The sequence below is a fragment of the Salvelinus namaycush genome, chromosome 32 (genome assembly GCF_016432855.1).
Source record: "Salvelinus namaycush isolate Seneca chromosome 32, SaNama_1.0, whole genome shotgun sequence".
In the NCBI taxonomy this organism is placed as follows: domain Eukaryota; kingdom Metazoa; phylum Chordata; class Actinopteri; order Salmoniformes; family Salmonidae; genus Salvelinus; species Salvelinus namaycush.
The window spans coordinates 19,531,417-19,550,100 of record NC_052338.1 but is presented as its reverse complement, the minus strand read 5'-3'; the positions used below and the strand labels follow the sequence as shown (position 1 = coordinate 19,550,100).

The window sequence follows — 18,684 nt, the reverse complement described above, 5'->3', positions numbered from 1 at the left end:
AGTTTTCAATTTGGCTATTTGTATGTGGTGGTTCTAGCTTGAATGGCGCCCTGGACGAACCCCCCCTTCAGCGGCTGTCCATGTCACCCGCACCTAAATCCGCTACTGATTTGTATTAGTCTATAAATAAATCTCTTTGCCTGTCACGTTCTGACCATAGTTCTTGTGTGTTTTACTTGTTTTAGTGTTGGTCATGACGTGAGCTGGGTGGGCATTCTATGTTGTGTGTCTAGTTTGTCTGTTTCTATGTTTGGCCTAATATGGTTCTCAATCAGAGGCAGGTGTTTTGTGTTGTCTCTGATTGGGAATCATATTTAGATGGCTTGTTTTGTGTTGGGGTTTGTGGGTGGTTGTCTTCTGTCTTTGTGTTCTGCACCAGATAGGACTGTCTCGGTTTTCACATTTGTTATTTTGTATTTTTGTATAGTGTTCACGTTAACGTCTCTTTGTTTATTAAACATGTTGAACACTAGCCGCGCTGCATTTTGGTCCTCTCCTTCACCAATGGAAGAAAACCGTTACATTGCCAAAATTTGTCATCTCTCCCATGTCTTATTCGACTAGTATTTTTGAAAGTGTAAGGATATTAATTCAGCCATAGTTGTTCTGAAATGTTTATTGCTTGCCAACATTTTACTCCCTCCTCTATGTTTAATATAACACACATACATTAATTATTCATTTCGGTGTCCTATCCTGACGTGAAGTTTGTTCTATAGAATGTATTTGACTGATGTGTGCCACAGAAAGTATTTGACTCTAGCCACAAGATCAAGGAAATTAGAAGGGGGGTTCTGGGGGAAGATTTTCGGCACAACACCTGTTCTTGCCATTCTGAGACCCAAACTAGAATAGTCCCAGATTTTAGCAAGCAAATCTAGGTGGGACAAAAAAAATAATAATGTTTTATGCATGCCAGCAAAGCCACAACACTAAACAATACATTAATTGCACTATAACGGTGACAAACGGTGCCCACAAACTGTTAGGGCCTACATAAATATGTCCCAACAGCAGAGCTTTCTTTTCAGCACCATGAAGTGAATCCTTACCACCACTACACCTGACTATCAGCGGAGCCTTGTCTGGCAGCGAAACGGTTCATTCAGCCTCATTTACTGCCTTAAAAAAACATAACAAATGGCTTACTTGTTTAAACAAATGTGACTTGTTTCAGGAAACTAGGCGTATGTCGCGCATCACTACTTCACAGGAGAGCCATTTGAATGTAACTTTTATTAAAAATCTAAATGCGTTTTTTTGGCATTAATACCTTCTGGAACATGTGAACTTTCATGTGCCTTAATAACAAACTTGTATGCCATCTGTAATTACAAATACAATTGTTACATTTCGAGCCTAGTTGGTTTAGCCACAGACAGGAACCTTCCCGCTAGCCATGATTGGCTGAGATAATGGATGGGCTGGACATACCGAGAAAAGTTCGGATTGGTCTGCCATGTAGCACGCTTCTGTCTATAACATGAGCTGGTCAGTATGTGTAGGTAACCCTTTCAAACACAGCTTTTTTGAAAGATTTCACATAGTAGAAATGCAAAGTGTTACATTCCACTTTATAAAGGACAGAGTTTTGAAATCAGTGGAATGCCCAGTGGAATTAGAGTATGATAGCTAACGAGATGAAGAAAATTCTGGCAGTTGATTGCAAATATGCAGAGGGAGTTGAAAAGAGAACACACAGAAGGCTGTTGTTTAAAACACCTGTCTCCGGATTACATCTTCAAACTAAGGGAAACCATGGCATCCCTGACAGAGAGGGAGAAGCATCCATCCATGTATACGATAAGATAGTCTAGCTAGCTACATTTTCAGATATTATACTGTGAAGGAACATTTTATGTTTGTGATTTTCTAATAACCAATTCGACTGGGTTCATGCAAGTGACTGATTGATCGTGCCTGGGAGGAATCCTCACCATCAGTATAAGCAATTTGGCAGTACGACCAGAACATTGTTTTGAGAACCGAAAGGGGTATCTCAGTTTCAAGGTCTCAACTTGGAGAGAAGAACCCTCTTGAGGTATTGGTCGGTCATATGCATGAACCAAACGTTAATTAATTAATTATGAATTAGCAAAATTATGCAAATATAGCTTGTTTTTGAAAGCAGTATATAAGATAACTAACGGGACTGCCCCGGGGTAGCTCTCGACCGACGTGTACTAGGGTGCATTAAGTTTGTTGGAACTTCTCCAGCTTGCTGATAATAGATAATGATTCATTTAATATTGACTTCAGGTGTCCCTGGTGGTAATTTCCACGACAATACGTTTTAATTTCAAGTTAAAGCTTACAACGTTACGTGTGTGATCTGTGTAGTAATATTATTTGTAGCTCATAGCCATTTGCATTGCTAGTTATAGCCTAATGTTAGCTAGCTGGCTAACATTGTTACCTGGTTGGTTAGCTACCTGCAGATTCATGCAGGGTAGTAACGTTATGAGTTGGGATTATGGTTCATTGTTTAACTAGCTAGCTACATGTCTAAACAAAAGACTCCACTATGCAAGTAACCATTTCACTACACCTTCTATATCCTGTGCATGTGACAAATAAACATAGATTATATTTGATATATTATGTGTTGACCATAGACGGTAATGTGAAGAACATAACCTGCACCAAAGTCAAATTGGTACAGTATATTTATGTTAGGCCAACGAGAGTGTCCAAGTTCTATAATTCTCCGGTAGAATGCCCTGCTTTTATTTAGTCACACTCACAACCATCAGCTATTTTCTGTCATTGGCTCGCCATTAACTTGTAAATAATGATTTTGTTGTGAGTTTATTTTCCTGTTATAATGAAGACAAATGAACTAAAATGAAGACGTTGTCAGCTATATGATATGATCATTATTTGAACTGGTTAGCCAGCTAACTTAAACATTAGCTAGCTAGCTAACAAGCTAGAAACTAACCAAACATTAGCTAGCTAGCTACAAGCTAGAAACTAACCAAACATTAGCTAGCTAGCTAACAAGCTAGAAACTAACCAAACATTAGCTAGCTAGCTACAAGCTAGAAACTAACCAAACATTAGCTAGCTAGCTACAAGCTAGAAACTAACCAAACATTGTTTAGAAAGTGGCTTTTAGTTGCGTGGTTTTCTAGATTGACATATACTAAATTCATTTTAAACAGGTGGGGTGTTAAAATACACTAGTTATGCTATTTTGGACCACCAGGCTGCTGATGTCATAGAGCCTGTAGTTTTTGTGTTTATACTTTTTATGGAGTAGAGTAGTATAGTAGAGGCCTGAGGGCACACGATATGTTGTAAAATCTGTTTTGAATGTATTCATGCTTTTAAAATGTATAACTGCCTTTATTTTGCTGGACCCCAGGAATAAATACAAATATCCATAATAAATACAAATACAAAAACCCCATAATGACAAAGCAAATAGTCTTTTAGAATTTTTTGCAAATGTATTAATAACAAAAAATGGAAATAAAACATTTACATAATTATTCAGACCCTTTACTCAGTACTTGTTGAAGCACCTTTGGCAGCGATTACAGCCTTGAGTCTTCTTCAGTATGACGCATCAAGCTTGGCACACCTGTATTTGGGGAATTTCTCCCATTCTTCTCTGCAGATCCTCTCAAGCTCTGTCAGGTTGGATGGTGAGTGTCGCTGCACAGCTATTTTCAGGTCTCTCCAGGGATGTTCCATCGGGTTCAAGTCCTGGCTCTGTCTGGGCCACTCGAGGACATTCAGAGACTTGTCCCGAAGCCACTTCTGCTTTGTCTTGGCTGTGTGCTTAGGGTCGTTGTCCTGTTGGAAGATGAACCTTCGCCCCAGTCTGAGGTCCTGAGTGCTCTGGAGCAGGTTTTCATCAAGGATCTCTCTGAACTTTGCTCTGTTCATCTTTCCCTCCATCCTGACTAGTCTCCCAGTCCCTGCCTCTGAAAAACATCCCAACAGCATGCTGCTGACACGTTTCACCTTAGGAATGCTGCCAGGTTTCCTCCAGATGTGACGCTTGGCATTCAGGCCAAAGAGGTCAATAATGGTTTATCAGACCAGAGAATCTTGTTTCTCATGGTCTGACAGTCCTTTAGGTGGCTTCCGTCTGGCCACTCTACCATAAAGGCCTGATTGGTGGAGTGCTGAAGAGATGGTCGTCCTTCTGGAAGGTTATTCCATCTCCACAGAGGAACTCTGGAGCTCTGTCAGAGTGATCATTGGGTTTCTTGGTCACCTCCCTGGCCAAGGCCCTTCTCCCCCGATTGTTCAGTTTGGCCGGGCGGCCAGCTCTAGCAAGAGTCTTTATTTATTTATTTATTTATTATTATTTTTTTTGGGGGGGGTTGGATCAGCTTAATCTTGCGGAAAGAATGTTGCTTCCAATGTAATTGTCTGCATCATTTCCAATCCCCCATATTTTTTGGGGTAAATATATATATCCATACACGCATGCATACATATACACATATATACATACACATACCTATATAGACATACATACTTTTTTAAAGAATATACCTTTATTATTATTCCCCGCACCCTACCGCTATTTCACAAAAGCTCCGCACCTATACACATTTCACAGATCCCGTATGCCCTACATTGTTTATCTTGTTATTAGTCCCACCCTTCAGTTCCACTCAACCCCTCCCATCTATCTTCCAACATCATCCATTTCGGATTTTTATTTGCCATATATTTTTCAACTGTGCTGTGATGCTTCACAAAAGACTTGAACCTTCCTATTCTCATAGCTTCTATAGATTGTAAATTAAAAATAAACATTTTTGCTAAAATAATTATTATATTATTGATTGATTGACTATGGCTTTTCAAATCCCCCAGTATTGCTATCTGTAGCGTTAGTTTTAGGCAAATGTTGCAATTCTTCAGCCATTCCTGGACCTGTGACCAAAAACAAGCTACATATGGACAATACCAAAATAAATGATCTAATGACTCTGCCTCCTCACAACAGAATCTGCAGAGCTGGGAAGATTGTATACCCCATATATATAACATTCTATTAGTTGCAAGAATTTTGTACAGTAATTTAAATTGAAAAATTCGAAGTTTTGAATCCGGCGTTGTTTTGCGTATCAATTCATAAACCATGTGCCATGGAATGGGTACATCGAAAATCTCTTCCCAACTATTTTGCAATTTATATGGCACAGCTGTCAGTTTTTTGGTCCTTAAATGAAATTGGTATATATTTTTATTTATCACACTTTTCTTTAACCATTTATGTTCTTTAATACAGGGCCGACATACAAGTTCCTTACTTTTTTCCCCTTCTACTTGCCTCTTCCATTTTTGTGGTAATGCTGCAATTAATTGGTTGTAATTTTGGGTAGAGCAGACATTTCCATATGTCTGTGTTAGCTGCATGTGTGACATAACTCCACCAGTCCTATTTATGACATCATTCACAAAAATTATACCTTTTTTAAACATTTCTTCAATAAATAGTTTTTTTTATCAATTACTATATTTGAATTTAACCACAATATTTGTTGTACTATTTGTTCCGTCCTTTCAGGTGGATTAAACTGAAATTGCAACCAACTTTCTAAGGCTTGTTTAAAAAATAAGGATATTTTGGAGATTATTTCCTTTTCAAACAACCGAAAGTGAGCAGGTGTAATCTGAATAAAGGGGAAAAGGCCCTTCTTGAATATAGGATGAGACATTCGTACCAATTTACTAGAGAACCAGTTTGGATTTAAGTATAACTTTTGTATGACTGATGCCTTTAGTGAGAGGTCTAATGCTTTAATATTTAATAATTTCTGCCCTCCGAATTCATATTCGTTATATAAATAGGCCCTTTTAATTTTATCTGGCTTGCCGTTCCAAATAAAATGGAATATTTTTTGTTCATATAATTTAAAAAGCAGGTCACTAGGTGTAGGCAAAACCATAAGCAAATAGGTCAACTGTGATATGACTAAAGAGTTAATCAGGGTGATTTTTCCACAAATAGACAGGTATTTTCCTTTCCATGGTAGCAAGATCTTATCTATTTTTGCTAACTTTCTATAAAAATTTATTGGAGTGAGATAATTTCTTTCTTTTGGGATTTTTATACCGAGTATGTCCACATCTCCGTCAGACCATTTAATTGGTAAACTACATGGCAATATAAAATGTGTATTTTTTAGTGATCCAATACGTAATATGGTACATTTATCATAATTTGGTTTTAATCCAGAGAGGATAGCAAAGGTATCTAGATCCTCTATGAGGCCCTGGAGGGACTCTAGTTGTGGTTTTAAAAGAAAACATGAATCATCAGCGTACAATGACACCTTAGTTTTTAAGCCACGGATTTCTAATCCCTTAATATTAATGTTTGATCTAATTTTAACAGCTAACATTTCGATGGCAATAATAAATAGATATGCCGATAGTGGACAACCTTGTTTTACTCCTCTAGATAGTTTAAAACTTTCTGAGATGTAGCCATTATTTACTATTTTACACCTAGGGTTACTATACATACTTTTAACCCATTTTATAAGAGATTCCCCAAAATTGAAATATTCTAGGCATTTATATATAAACTCCAGTCGTACTTTATCAAAAGCCTTTTCAAAATCAGCTATGAAAACCAGGCCTGGTGTCCCCGATATTTCATAGTGTTCTATTGTTTCCAGTACTTGCCTTATATTATCTCCAATGTATCGTCCATGTAAAAAACCTGTCTGATTAGGATGAATAATATCTGACAAAACTTTTTTTATTCTATGCGCCAAGCATTTTGCTAGGATTTTTGCATCACAACACTGAAGTGTAAGAGGTCTCCAATTTTTTAATTGGACTGGATCTTTATATATACCACTTGGGTCCTGTTTCAGTAATAACGATATCAGACCTTCTTGTTGCGTGTCTGATAATCTACCATTTATATAGGAGTGGTTAAAACAAGCTAATAATGGTCCTTTGAGTATATCAAAAAAAGTTTTGTATACTTCCACTGGTATGCCATCCAGCCCTGGAGTTTTCCCATCTTCAAAGGCCCCAATTGCATCAAGCAGTTCCTCCTCTGTAATTTGGCCTTTCTGAGTCTTTCTGTACAGATGTTAATTTTACATTATTAATAGGAAAAAAATCCATACAATTAGTTTCAGTTAGTGGAGATGGAGGAGCCTGAAACGAAAACATATTCTTAAAGTACTTTACTTCCTCTTTCAAAATATCTTTTGGTGAATCATGCGTGACTCCATCATTTGTAACAAGTTTTAATACATTTTTTTTGGTAGCATTTCTATATTGAAGATTGAAAAAGAATTTGGTGCATTTTTCCCCATATTCCATCCAGTTCGCTTTATTTTTATAATATATTACACTGGATCTTTCTTGAATAAGTTCTAGCAAGAGTCTTGGTGGTTCCAAACTTCTTCCATTTAAGAATGATGGAGGTCACTGTGTTCTTTGAGACCTTCAATGCTGCAGACATTTTTTGGTACCCTTCCCCAGATCTGTGCCTCGACACAATCCTGCCTCGGAGCTCTACGGACAATTCCTTCGACCTCTTGGCTTGGTTTTTGCTCTGACATGCACACACAGGTGTGTGCCTTTCCAAATCATGTCCAATCAATTGCATTTACCACAGGTGGACTCCAATCAAGTTGTAGAAACAGGATGCATCTGAACACAATTTTGAGTCGTATAGCAATGGGTCTGAATACTTACATAAATGAAGTATTTCTGTGTGTGTGAATACTTTCCGAATGCACTGCATGGTACTTACCATTTGTATACTGTGCTTGTTTTGTGTTACAGTTTTACACTTCTAATTAAATCTACCAAAGATATCTCTGGCCTGGTTCTTGGAAGATGTAGTGTTTAAGAGTACATGCTACTGTACTAAAAAAGCGCTCAATGGTAGCAATACTTTAGTGAGGACAGCACAAGGGGGTATGTTCCATGTTTAATTTCAAAATAATTGATGGCAAAAAATAATGAAAATATTGACATACATATCACAAACACTCATGGTCTCTGTACAAAGAAATATACATGCAAAAGTAAATAAACAAATAATGTGAAATAAAACCATTTAAAATCATAATACATATGTATAAAAAAGGATGAGATGGGACAAAAAAAAGAAACAGGAAAAAAATACATCCAATCCATATTCTCATGTTTCAACCTTTGTACAACTTCACAAAAATGGATTAATAAATAAATTAAAGGACATTCATTGTATGGGACTGTACAGGTGATCTGACAATGGGCCTCTCGCTCTCTCCCTTCACCTCTCCCACAGCACCCCTATCTCTCATCTAGAAAGAAATAACCCAGTTTTGCATGTTCCTAACAGACAAATCAATATACTTCCCTAACAGCAGGGACTGAACACTGGGCCTCTTCTGAGAGACTGGTAGAAAAGAAACAAATCAAAAAGCAACTACATCGATCTAGCCATAAGTGTCATGTAGAGTGCGACGCCAGAAGATTAGGTTACCTAGGAAGTGATAACCATAGAACTATAATGTCTTATGGAGACACTCAAACTGGCCACCAGTCCAACCATTATGGCTTTGACCTGAATTGGGAGGGCTGTTCTACTCATTCTAATTCTATGGTGATAAGTTAACACCCCAATAGGGTTATAGGTCAAATAAAGAGGACTACCACCAGTGGAGCTTGCAGTACCAAGTACATGCTTTTATCTCCATTTATTACATGTACAACAGATGTCTTCATAAATAGTTGCATAAAATGTTAAAACCGCAACAATGCACATGATAAGAATGGGGCAAACATAGCATCCAGTGAGTGCATTTAGATAATTCTGTCTTCCTCTTCCTCATTCACTTTCCATCTCATTGGCTATATCTGCTGCCACTCAGGCTCGGTCGCTCAATTGGCGATCTACTACATTTAATTTGCAGGATTCTTTCGTCTCGCCTCCAAGAACATCTTCAAAAGCAGGCGGCCAGTTTGAAACGGGAGGGACAGAAGGCAGTTAGAGTCCATTTACAAAGTAAGGCTTAAACATCTTAAATCTGCGCAACACAATTTTTGTTTTAGTAAAAGCAAAAACAAATCATTTTCTGTTGAGAAGACAATGCAGCAGTCAGCAGAATCTCTATAGTTACTTGCAACATGGTCGTCGTCATGGTTTTTTAGATTAAGTATGTAAGCGCAGCAATCGAAAAGCTCTGATTGGACATAAAACTGTCTCAATAAAGTGGAGGAGCTCAGTCATTGGATGAGTCCTCTCCGGGCTCTAAAGTAGCGTAGCGACTTTCCACTGCTGAGCATTTTCTTCAAACTTGTTTTTTTTCAAATACATTTTTGAAAAGTTGTGGACAATGTTCTCTCTATACATTGGTTCTTTAAGAAAGGGGGTGTCCCAACAGTCTTTGAGTCATATATTGTAAAAGCACAAAAACAAAACCCCTCTTTCTCCGTCTCTGGCAAGAGAGAAGGGATAGTTGCTATGTGTGCTAACACCATCTTCCTTAGCAACTCTCCTCTGAAAGCTCAGTTTGTTTGTTTGTTCAGGGATAAAATCCTCCACACGATAAAGATCGATCAAGAGGCTCTCTGTTGATCAATTGCCTCTCAGTAAGATAGAGGGAAAATAAGTTCATTTTGAGTGTAAAGCAGCAAGCAGCAGTAGACTGGCGATGACATTGCATCACCCTTGTTTTGATTGGCTGAGAACTCAATGTGTGTTCTCTCAGGGAAAAGTGATTGGCTAAGGACCTCTACGCCTACAGGCATCATGTTTTGATTGGTTGAAGGACCACAGGATGTTTTGTTTTTTAAACCACAACATATCTGAAAGAGAATGAGATCAGCGAATTTCATTTAATTTTCTTTGAGATGTCTAGTCCCAAATCAATCTCTAGACCCTACCCCTCTAGTCACTTAATGTAGATCTGAAAGGATTGGATAGGTCTAAGCAATATGGTTCTATCTATACCGTCTTCACCTTGTCCTCTGATATGATAGGTGGAAATAATATTACTCACACCTATCCAATCCTCTAAGATCTACACAAGCAACTAGTGGGTGGGAAGCTAGGACCCCATTTGGGACTGGACCAGAGGAGGCTGGTGGGGAGAGCCATGGAATGACAGGCTCATTGTAATGTCTGAAATGGAATCAATGAAACAGGGTCAAACATGTTATTTCCATTTGTTTGATGTGTTTATTACCATTGAATTGATTCCATTCCAGGCATTACAATGATCCCGTCTTCCTATAGCTCCTCCCACCAGCCTCCTCTGGACTGGACGTTCTCTCCTTCCAGCCAGGGTTAGGGTGGTTGGGAGTGGGAATCTCTCTCCAACCCTCGCTCAGGCCCGTGGCTGTAACCGGCTCTGTAGGAAGCTCTGTACCCCTCCGATGGGCTTGGTGTCTGTCTGGTGCTTCCTTCTGTCTATGAACAGCACCAGACGAGATGTGTCTAGACACCCCCCCTCCACCCTACCCTGTCCCTGGTCGTCTGCTAACCTGGCCTGGCCCTGAACCCAGGACTCCTGCAGACACAGCCCAGCCGGAGGCCTCCTTGCAGGGTCAGCCCTCAGCAGCAGGCAGACGAACTCCCGGGCCCCCTGGGTGACGCCCTGGAAGTAGTGGTGGGGGAAGCTGAAGTCTAGCCGGCAAATGTTCAGACACGTCTCCTCCACGCTCTCATCCAGGAAGGGCGATGCCCCACTCAGGAGGACGTAGGTCACAACCCCAAGGCTCCAGAGGTCAGAGGTCAGGGCGGCGGGCTCCCCCACGACCAGCTCAGGGGAGGCGAACTCGGGGCTGCCCAGGAGAGGGTGGACGTAGTGGGCACTGTTGAGCTGGATGGCGTCCCCGAAGTCAGTCAGTTTGACCACGGGCTGGCCGGACGAGGTGTGGGACACCAACAGGTTCTCAGGCTGGAGGAAGAGAGGGAGAAAGAGGAGGAAGGAGAAGGAGGGAGGTGGAGAGCGATATGGGGGAGGGAGACAGAGTATAAATAAGAGGTATAGAAAAGAGAGAAGGGGAAAGAGATAGAAAAGAGAGGGGAGAGAGTATAAATAGGAGCTATAGAAGTGAGAGAAAGAGAAGAAGATGAGGACTACAACAGTACCTTTAAGTCCAGATGGGCTATCCTACAGTTGTGGAGGTAATGTAAAGCTTCTAGGATGTTCCGTAGGTAGCTGGCCACTTTCTCCTCAGTCAGATTCCCCCAGCTCACAATGTAGTCCAGGAGACGACCCTGATCAACCCTGCAGAGAGATCGAGGCACGTACACGGTCCAGGTTTAGATGACAGCAGATTTGTGAGAATGTTAAATGTTACTGTGTGTGTAACTCACATCTCCATGACCAATGCGTAGCTGCTGGGGGTCTCGTACGTGTCCAGCAGTGTGACCAGGTGTGTGTGTTGTAGTCGCTGTAGCAGGCTGAGCTCCTGGGTCACCTGGTCTCTTTTCATCAGCTTCTTATTAACCAGCTTGACCGCCACCGTGCGTTTGGTTGACTTGTGTTCGCAACGCTTGACCACAGAGAACCGGCCTCTGTGGAGAGAGTAGGTACAGTTGGGTAAACAGACAAACACACACACAGCTAGGAGTGATAGGAGAAGAGATGTGTAATGTACCTGCCCAGCTCTGCCACCTCAGTGTAGTGGGACTCAAAGTTGTCCTTCCAGCTCACCCTGACCCCATCACTGGACACAACTACACAGACAGGGGGAATAGTCAAATACAGGGAAAGAGGGAGAGAGTTTGTGTGAAAATTCAACAGAAGCATGCGAGTGCGGGATTACACTACAGTACTGTGGGAATATGTTTGTGCAAATGTGTGTGTGTTTGTGTGATGTCTCACCTAGCACTCTGAGGCTGGCTGATGATGTCACAGAGCCAAGGTCGTTAGCGGCAACGCAGGTGTAAACACCGTCGTCCTCCGAAGACACGCCTACTATCCTCAGGGTTGCCTCACCAGTCTCACTGTCACACACACACACACACACACACACACACACACACACACACACACACACACACACACACACACACACACACACACACACGTATTCATTTGAACTGTTTCACTGTCACATTTACATTACACATTTTAACAGCCAATAACCTTACTGTTTCACAGTCACATTTATACATTTACTTAAATATGATAATACAGAGCCTTCAGAAAGTAGTCACACCCATCGACTTTTCCACATTTTGTTGTGTCACAGCCTACATTTAAATTGAGGTTGTGTCACTGGCCCATAATAACCCATAATGTCAAAGTAGAACTATGTTTTAAAAACTTTTTACAAAGTAATAAAAAATGAAAAGCTGAAATGTCTTGAGTCAATAAGTATTCAACCCCTTTGTTATGGCAAGCATAAATAAGTTCAGGATTAAAACATTTACTAAACAAGTCACATATAACATTGCATGGACTCACTCTGTGTGCAATAATAGTATTTAACATGATTTTTGAATCACTACCTCTTCTCTTTACCCCACACATACAATTATCTGTAAGGTCCCTCATTTATCAATATTGCGTAGAAACTATTCTAAAATACACTTCATGGCCAAAAGTATGTGGATACATGCTCGTCGAACATGGAGTTGGTTCCCCTGCTATAACAGCCTCCATTCTTCTGGGAATGCTTTCCACTAGATGTGCAGGCCAGTCAAATTCTTCCACACCAATCTCAACAAATCATTTCTGTATGGACCTCGCTTTGTGCACGGGGCATTGCCATGTTGAAACAGGAAAGGGCCTTCGCCAAACTGTTGCCACAAAGTTGGAAGCACAGAATCATCTAGAATGTCATTGTATGCTAAAGCGTTAAGATTTCCTTTCACTGGAACTAAGGGGCCTAGCCGGAACCATGAAAAACAGCCTCAGACCATTATTCTTCCTCCACCAAACTTTACAGTTGGCACTATGCATTGTGGCAGGTAGCATTTTCCTGGCATCTGCCAAATCCAGATTAGTCTGTCGGACTGCCAGATGATGGTGAAGCGTCCAATGGCGCTGAGCTTTACACTCCAGCCAATGCTTGGCATTGCGCATGGTGATCTTAGGCTTGTGTGCGGCTGCTCGGCCATGGAAACCCATTTCATGAAGCGCCCGACGAACAGTTCTTGTGCCGACGTTGCTTCCTGATGCAGTTTGGAACTCGGTAGTGAGTGTTGCAACCGAGGACAGACGATTTTTACGCACTACACGCTTCTGCACTCGGCAGTCTCGTTCTGTGAGCTTGTGTGGCCTACCACTTCGTGGCTGAGCTGTTGTAGCTCCTAGACATTTCCACTTCACAATAACAGCACTTACAGTTGACTGGGACAGCTCTAGCAGGGCAGACATTTGCTGAAGTGACTTGTTGGAAAGGTGGCATCCTATGACGATGTTGTTCTCACCCTGGTGTATGACCTTGGCTATTTGCATTTCGAAATGCTCCTAATTAACCATATAGGGTCAAAATCATATAGTTAAAGCCCATGGGGAATATACAGTACTACGCCATACCATGAAATACCACCGCGCAACCAACTTCAGAGACTGAAATAGAGGTGCTAGTGTCAGAGTTTGAGTACAACCAAAAGGTTATATTTGGCTCGCTCAGTTGTGGGTTGACCAGTAAAAATAAAAACATAGCTACAAAGAGAGGACCATTAGGACAATTCAAGTTGCTTTAGCAATGGCAAATTTACTTCAAATGAGTAGGCACCACTCACCAGTAAGCCATCCATCCTCAACAGCTCCCTCCTGTAGGAATACAGGTCAACATTGCTGTTCTACAGAATGAACGAGTCGTGCGTTCCACCTGGCCACCACATTCAGAAGCATTTTTTCACCTGAACATTAAGAGTGGGAGCCTTTTCTGTTCACATAGTTGAACTCGTTTTGGGATGGTGCTTTTATGGCGATGTGGGTGTCGTCTATTGCTCCGTTCTTATTTGGGAACCCATTGATGGCAAAGAAACTCCTCTTGATTTCAATCTGTTGTGCGATGGTGTATGGAAATTGTACGTTACAGTTCATTTAAGTGATGATTGACTCCCAAACGGCTCATCGAGGGATGTGAGCTGCCGATCGGCAAGCTCCCGCTGAAAAGTGCCCATTGCCAAAAACCAGAGGATGGATAGCACTTTAATGTGCACCGGAATGACATGTTTCCCTTTCTAAAGTAGGTCTTAAATACTCCAAAAATCCTATACGATTGGTTTTATGAAATTATATCCGATGATCCAATCTGTACTTTCTGTAACAACAAAAAAAGATTCTGCAAATCTTCTAACAGAGTAAGATCAGACATTTCTCATTCGATTTCCCATTATCTCAGTCTTTTATAGTATTTCAACAATGGTTTCACTTTAACACGCACCTCCAATTTAACTAATTACTGTACTTTATAGGGATTATTATCATAACAAATGCACTGATGTGGTCAAATTATATATAACATGTCAAGATCTGTTACATGAATTGCACAATAGAAATATAATTACGTTGAAAAATGATTTAATTATTACTCACAATTTCAACATATTTTCCTTATTCCACCACTTGGCACTGTGCCTACGAATGTACGCACACTCTCAAGCAAACAGTCATATTGATAAATATCACACTTTGCGTGGAAATGATCCCACGCATCGTATGTGCACAGATTTGTGCCTATGCACGGTTGATAAATGAGGCCCCTGGTGTGCAAAGCACTCAAAGACTTACCCAGAAAGACAGCTGTAATCGCTGCCAAAAGGTGCTTCTACAAAGTGTTGGTTTAGGGGATGTGAATACTTATGTAAATTTGCAAACATTTCTAAAAACATGTTTTCACTTTATGGGGTATTGTGTCATTATGGGGTATTGTGTGTAAATGGGTGAGAACCAAAATATATTTAACCAATATTGAATTCAGGTTGTAACAACATGTGGAATAAGTCATGGGGTATGAAAACTTTCTGAAGGCACTGTATGCCACTTAGAGGGTCATTTTATCCAAACTTCCAGTACAGTGAGTGTGTGAATGTGATCCCTGGTATTTAACCCACAACAAGGGACAAATTAATAGAGCTTACGGTTTCACTATCACACAGGTGTGTGTGTGTGTGTCTTTGTGTGTGTGTCTGTGTGTGTGTGTGTGTGTGTATATGTGTGCCTTTGTGTGTATGTGTCTCTCTCTCCCTCTCTGCATCTATAGCCGATGCCATGTGTGTGCATGTATGTGTTCCCCTGTGTGTGTGTACCTGTAGCCAAGTTTATGTACAGTATGTGTTCCCCTGTGTGTGTGTACCTGTAGCCAAGTTTATGTACAGTATGTGTTCCCCTGTGTGTGTGTGTACCTGTAGCCAAGTTTATGTACAGTATGTGTTCCCCTGTGTGTGTGTACCTGTAGCCAAGTTTATGTACAGTATGTGTTCCCCTGTGTGTGTGTACCTGTAGCCAAGTTTATGTACAGTATGTGTTCCCCTGTGTGTGTGTACCTGTAGCCAAGTTTATGTACAGTATGTGTTCCCCTGTGTGTGTGTACCTGTAGCCAAGTTTATGTACAGTATGTGTTCCCCTGTGTGTGTGTGTACCTGTAGCCAAGTTTATGTACAGTATGTGTTCCCCTGTGTGTGTGTACCTATAGCCAAGTTTATGTACAGTATGTGTTCCCCTGTGTGTGTGTACCTGTAGCCGACGTTGTGTGTATGTACAGTATGTGTTCCCCTGTGTGTATGTACCTGTAGCCGAGGTTGTGTGTATGTACAGTATCTGTTCCCCTGTGTGTGTGTACCTGTAGCCGAGGTTGTGTGCATGTACAGTATGTGTTCCCCTGTGTGTGTGTACCTGTAGCCGAGGTTGTGTGTATGTACAGTATCTGTTCCCCTGTGTGTGTGTACCTGTAGCCGAGGTTGTGTGTATGTACAGTATGTGTTCCCCTGTGTGTGTGTACCTGTAGCCGAGGTTGTGCTCATGTACAGTATGTGTTCCCCTGTGTGTGTGTACCTGTAGCCGAGGTTGTGCTCATGTACAGTATGTGTTCCCCTGTGTGTGTGCCTCTGTGTATGTGTATGTGTCTCTCTCCCCCTCTCTCTCCACCTGTAGGCGATGCTGTGGTGTCCGTTGTTGTTCAGGATGGTCTGGTCAGGTCCCCTCCAGGTGACAGTAGCTTTGGGTCGGCCACACACCTTACACCTCAGAGTCACACACTCCCCGTTGTCACACGTCACCTCACTCAGGGGAACCAGGAACTCCGGTGAGACTAAGGGTCAAAGGTCAAATGACATCATCACTGAGCAGCTGAGAGGGCTAGGGAATGTGTCATAGTGAGAGCATATCATGTATTTACATAATTTTCTGCTCAGCATCTGTAGATTGTTGCTGGTAATCTTTCCTCATTCTTTGATTATTATTTGGTACAGTACAATTAACTTTATTGTTCCTAAGTGTCTTGGACACAGTCAATACACTGCTGAATATCTGTATATCCATTCTGCTGTATTGAGATCATCTTTATTGAGACTAGACATTAAAAGACAATAGAGGACTTACCATCATAGATGTAGTTGGGGTTTAGAAGCTGAAAAAACAAGACAGAAAACAGGATGTCAGATGTCAAAGAAGAACGCTTTGCGTAGATCTGAAATGATTGGAGGGGGAGGGGGCATTGCTGGTTCCCATTGGTTGTTTACTAGCAATGCAGTAACATTGGCACGACTTAGCTTTCTGATAGGTGTAAGCAATATGGTGAAATTCCACTAAGCCTATCCGACCCTCTCACTTCCACACACGTACCTAGGCATTACGGGTAGGGGCTAGCGGTCAATAATGATTGGACAAAAGGATTGATGATAACTTACCTTTACAGAAACCTTATTGGATAGCCCTTCTCTAGACTTCCTGTAACCGTTTTCCAGCTTGCCCTCTTTCTTTCCCTCCTCTTTTCTCTCAGACTTCTTGCGGATGCGCAGGGTGGTGTGCCAGGAGGAGGACTTCCTGTTAACACAAATAGGGTCAATTGAAAGGTATATGATATACAGTATGATATAACACTAATCAATTACATATCTCATTATATCACACAATTCGTAGTTTTAGGCTAACAATATCTTGTTGTCACACTAAAATCTTTCCCCGTATACTGTACATTTGCCACAGTATCTTACTTGATGGTTCCGTCTGGGCAGTCGGGGATGATGGCGGAGGTGTGTCCTAGAACGAAACCGGGGATCCAGCCCTCGGCAGCAGGGCCCTGTTCGGTAGCGGCCCGGAACACCAGGAACATGTTCTGTTGGTTAGAGGCCAGGATCTGAACCACCTCTCCCTGGGACACACTGATCTCATCCTCCTTCAGGGCCACGTAGTCCTGGGTCACCAACATGGTCGACATACTACTGCTGCTGCTGCTTTCACTCTGTGGAGAGGGGGGAATTATGGAATTAGGGAATGAAATTAGGGAATTAAATCACACACACACACACACACACACACACACACACACACACACACACACACACACACACACACACACACACACACACACACACACACACACACACACACACACACACACACACACACACACACACACGAGTCAGTCCTCCACGATTCCATGTACCTCATCAGTAACAGGACAAACACACTGATTCTATCATGGCATCCCAAACAACACACGGGCAAATCCATGGTAACAGAGTGATGCTGTAAAACGAGAGAAAAACCGTTGCATCTGCACTGTTCTTCAAGTTAATGTGTTTCTGTAAAAATGTCCTTGGAAATTGTTAAAAGTAGTCCTCTTGCATAGAGTTGTATGGTTTGTTTAGCTTTGCAATCATTGTTTTTTGTTTGACATACATTTTAAAGTGAAAAATCTCAGCATCACTCTTACCACGGCATTGCCCACACACAAATACACCTCACACACTCCGCTGTTTAGGTAGAGGGAAGAGGAAAAAGAGAAGTACTATTTGATTAAAGCACTTTCTACAATCAATCGTTCAGTCATGTGAGTGTTGTTGTTAACCATCAATTTTCTAGTTTCACACACTGCTTCCAGAAAAGTTCATACACCTCCATGGGAGTCAAAGAAAGAGTCGGAAAAGGGATTGGCACCACTAATTCTTCAGAGAACAAGTTAATCAGGTAGAGTGAAGAGGAAGAGAGGTACACACTCAGGTGTTAAAGGACGACTTTCAGTTTCAGTCGTCTTTGCTCTTTTGCTCCGACGAGAAGAGCTAGAGACAAGTAATCAAGCTGAAAGAAACTTTGTCAAGAGTTAAAAATAGTAGAAATGAGAGTCGTTGTTAAAGGCTGAAGCTTTATAAAAGCCTTTTTAGCAAAAAAGAGTAGAAAGTCTTAAGGAGAATTTAGTAGAGTTGTTAGACATACATGAGGTTCGTAGTAGTAGTAGAGTACTACTAGTAGCAGAGTAGTAGTAGTAGTAGTAGTGTACCACTAGTAGCAGAGTAGTAGTAGTAGTAGTAGTAGAGTACTACTAGTAGCAGAGTAGTAGTAGTAGTAGTAGTGTACCACTAGTAGCAGAGTAGTAGTAGTAGTAGTAGTAGAGTACTACTAGTAGCAGAGTAGTAGTAGTATAGTACTACTAGTAGCAGAGTAGTAGTAGTATAGTACTACTAGTAGCAGAGTAGTAGTAGTAGAGTACTACTAGTAGCAGATTAGTAGTAGTAGTAGTAGTAGTAGTAGTAGTAGTAGTAGTAGTAGTAGTGTACCACTAGTA

At 41.2% G+C, this 18,684-nt stretch overlaps 1 protein-coding gene across 1 annotated transcript in view; it reads right to left on the bottom strand.

Annotated features, from left to right (window-relative positions):
• Nucleotides 1-7,918: 7,918 nt before the first annotated feature.
• LOC120026857 (triple functional domain protein-like) overlaps nucleotides 7,919-18,684 on the bottom strand; it is a 116,455-nt gene continuing 105,689 nt past the window's right edge. Inside the window, exons 53-61 of the mRNA XM_038971573.1 lie at nucleotides 17,114-17,361; nucleotides 16,808-16,943; nucleotides 16,500-16,527; nucleotides 16,047-16,209; nucleotides 11,823-11,944; nucleotides 11,596-11,674; nucleotides 11,312-11,512; nucleotides 11,084-11,222; nucleotides 7,919-10,889 (exon numbers count right to left, since the gene is read on the bottom strand). Of these exons, the coding sequence (XP_038827501.1) occupies nucleotides 10,317-10,889; nucleotides 11,084-11,222; nucleotides 11,312-11,512; nucleotides 11,596-11,674; nucleotides 11,823-11,944; nucleotides 16,047-16,209; nucleotides 16,500-16,527; nucleotides 16,808-16,943; nucleotides 17,114-17,361 (1,689 nt within the window). The 3' untranslated portion in view covers nucleotides 7,919-10,316. The remainder of the gene's footprint in view (nucleotides 10,890-11,083; nucleotides 11,223-11,311; nucleotides 11,513-11,595; nucleotides 11,675-11,822; nucleotides 11,945-16,046; nucleotides 16,210-16,499; nucleotides 16,528-16,807; nucleotides 16,944-17,113; nucleotides 17,362-18,684) is intronic.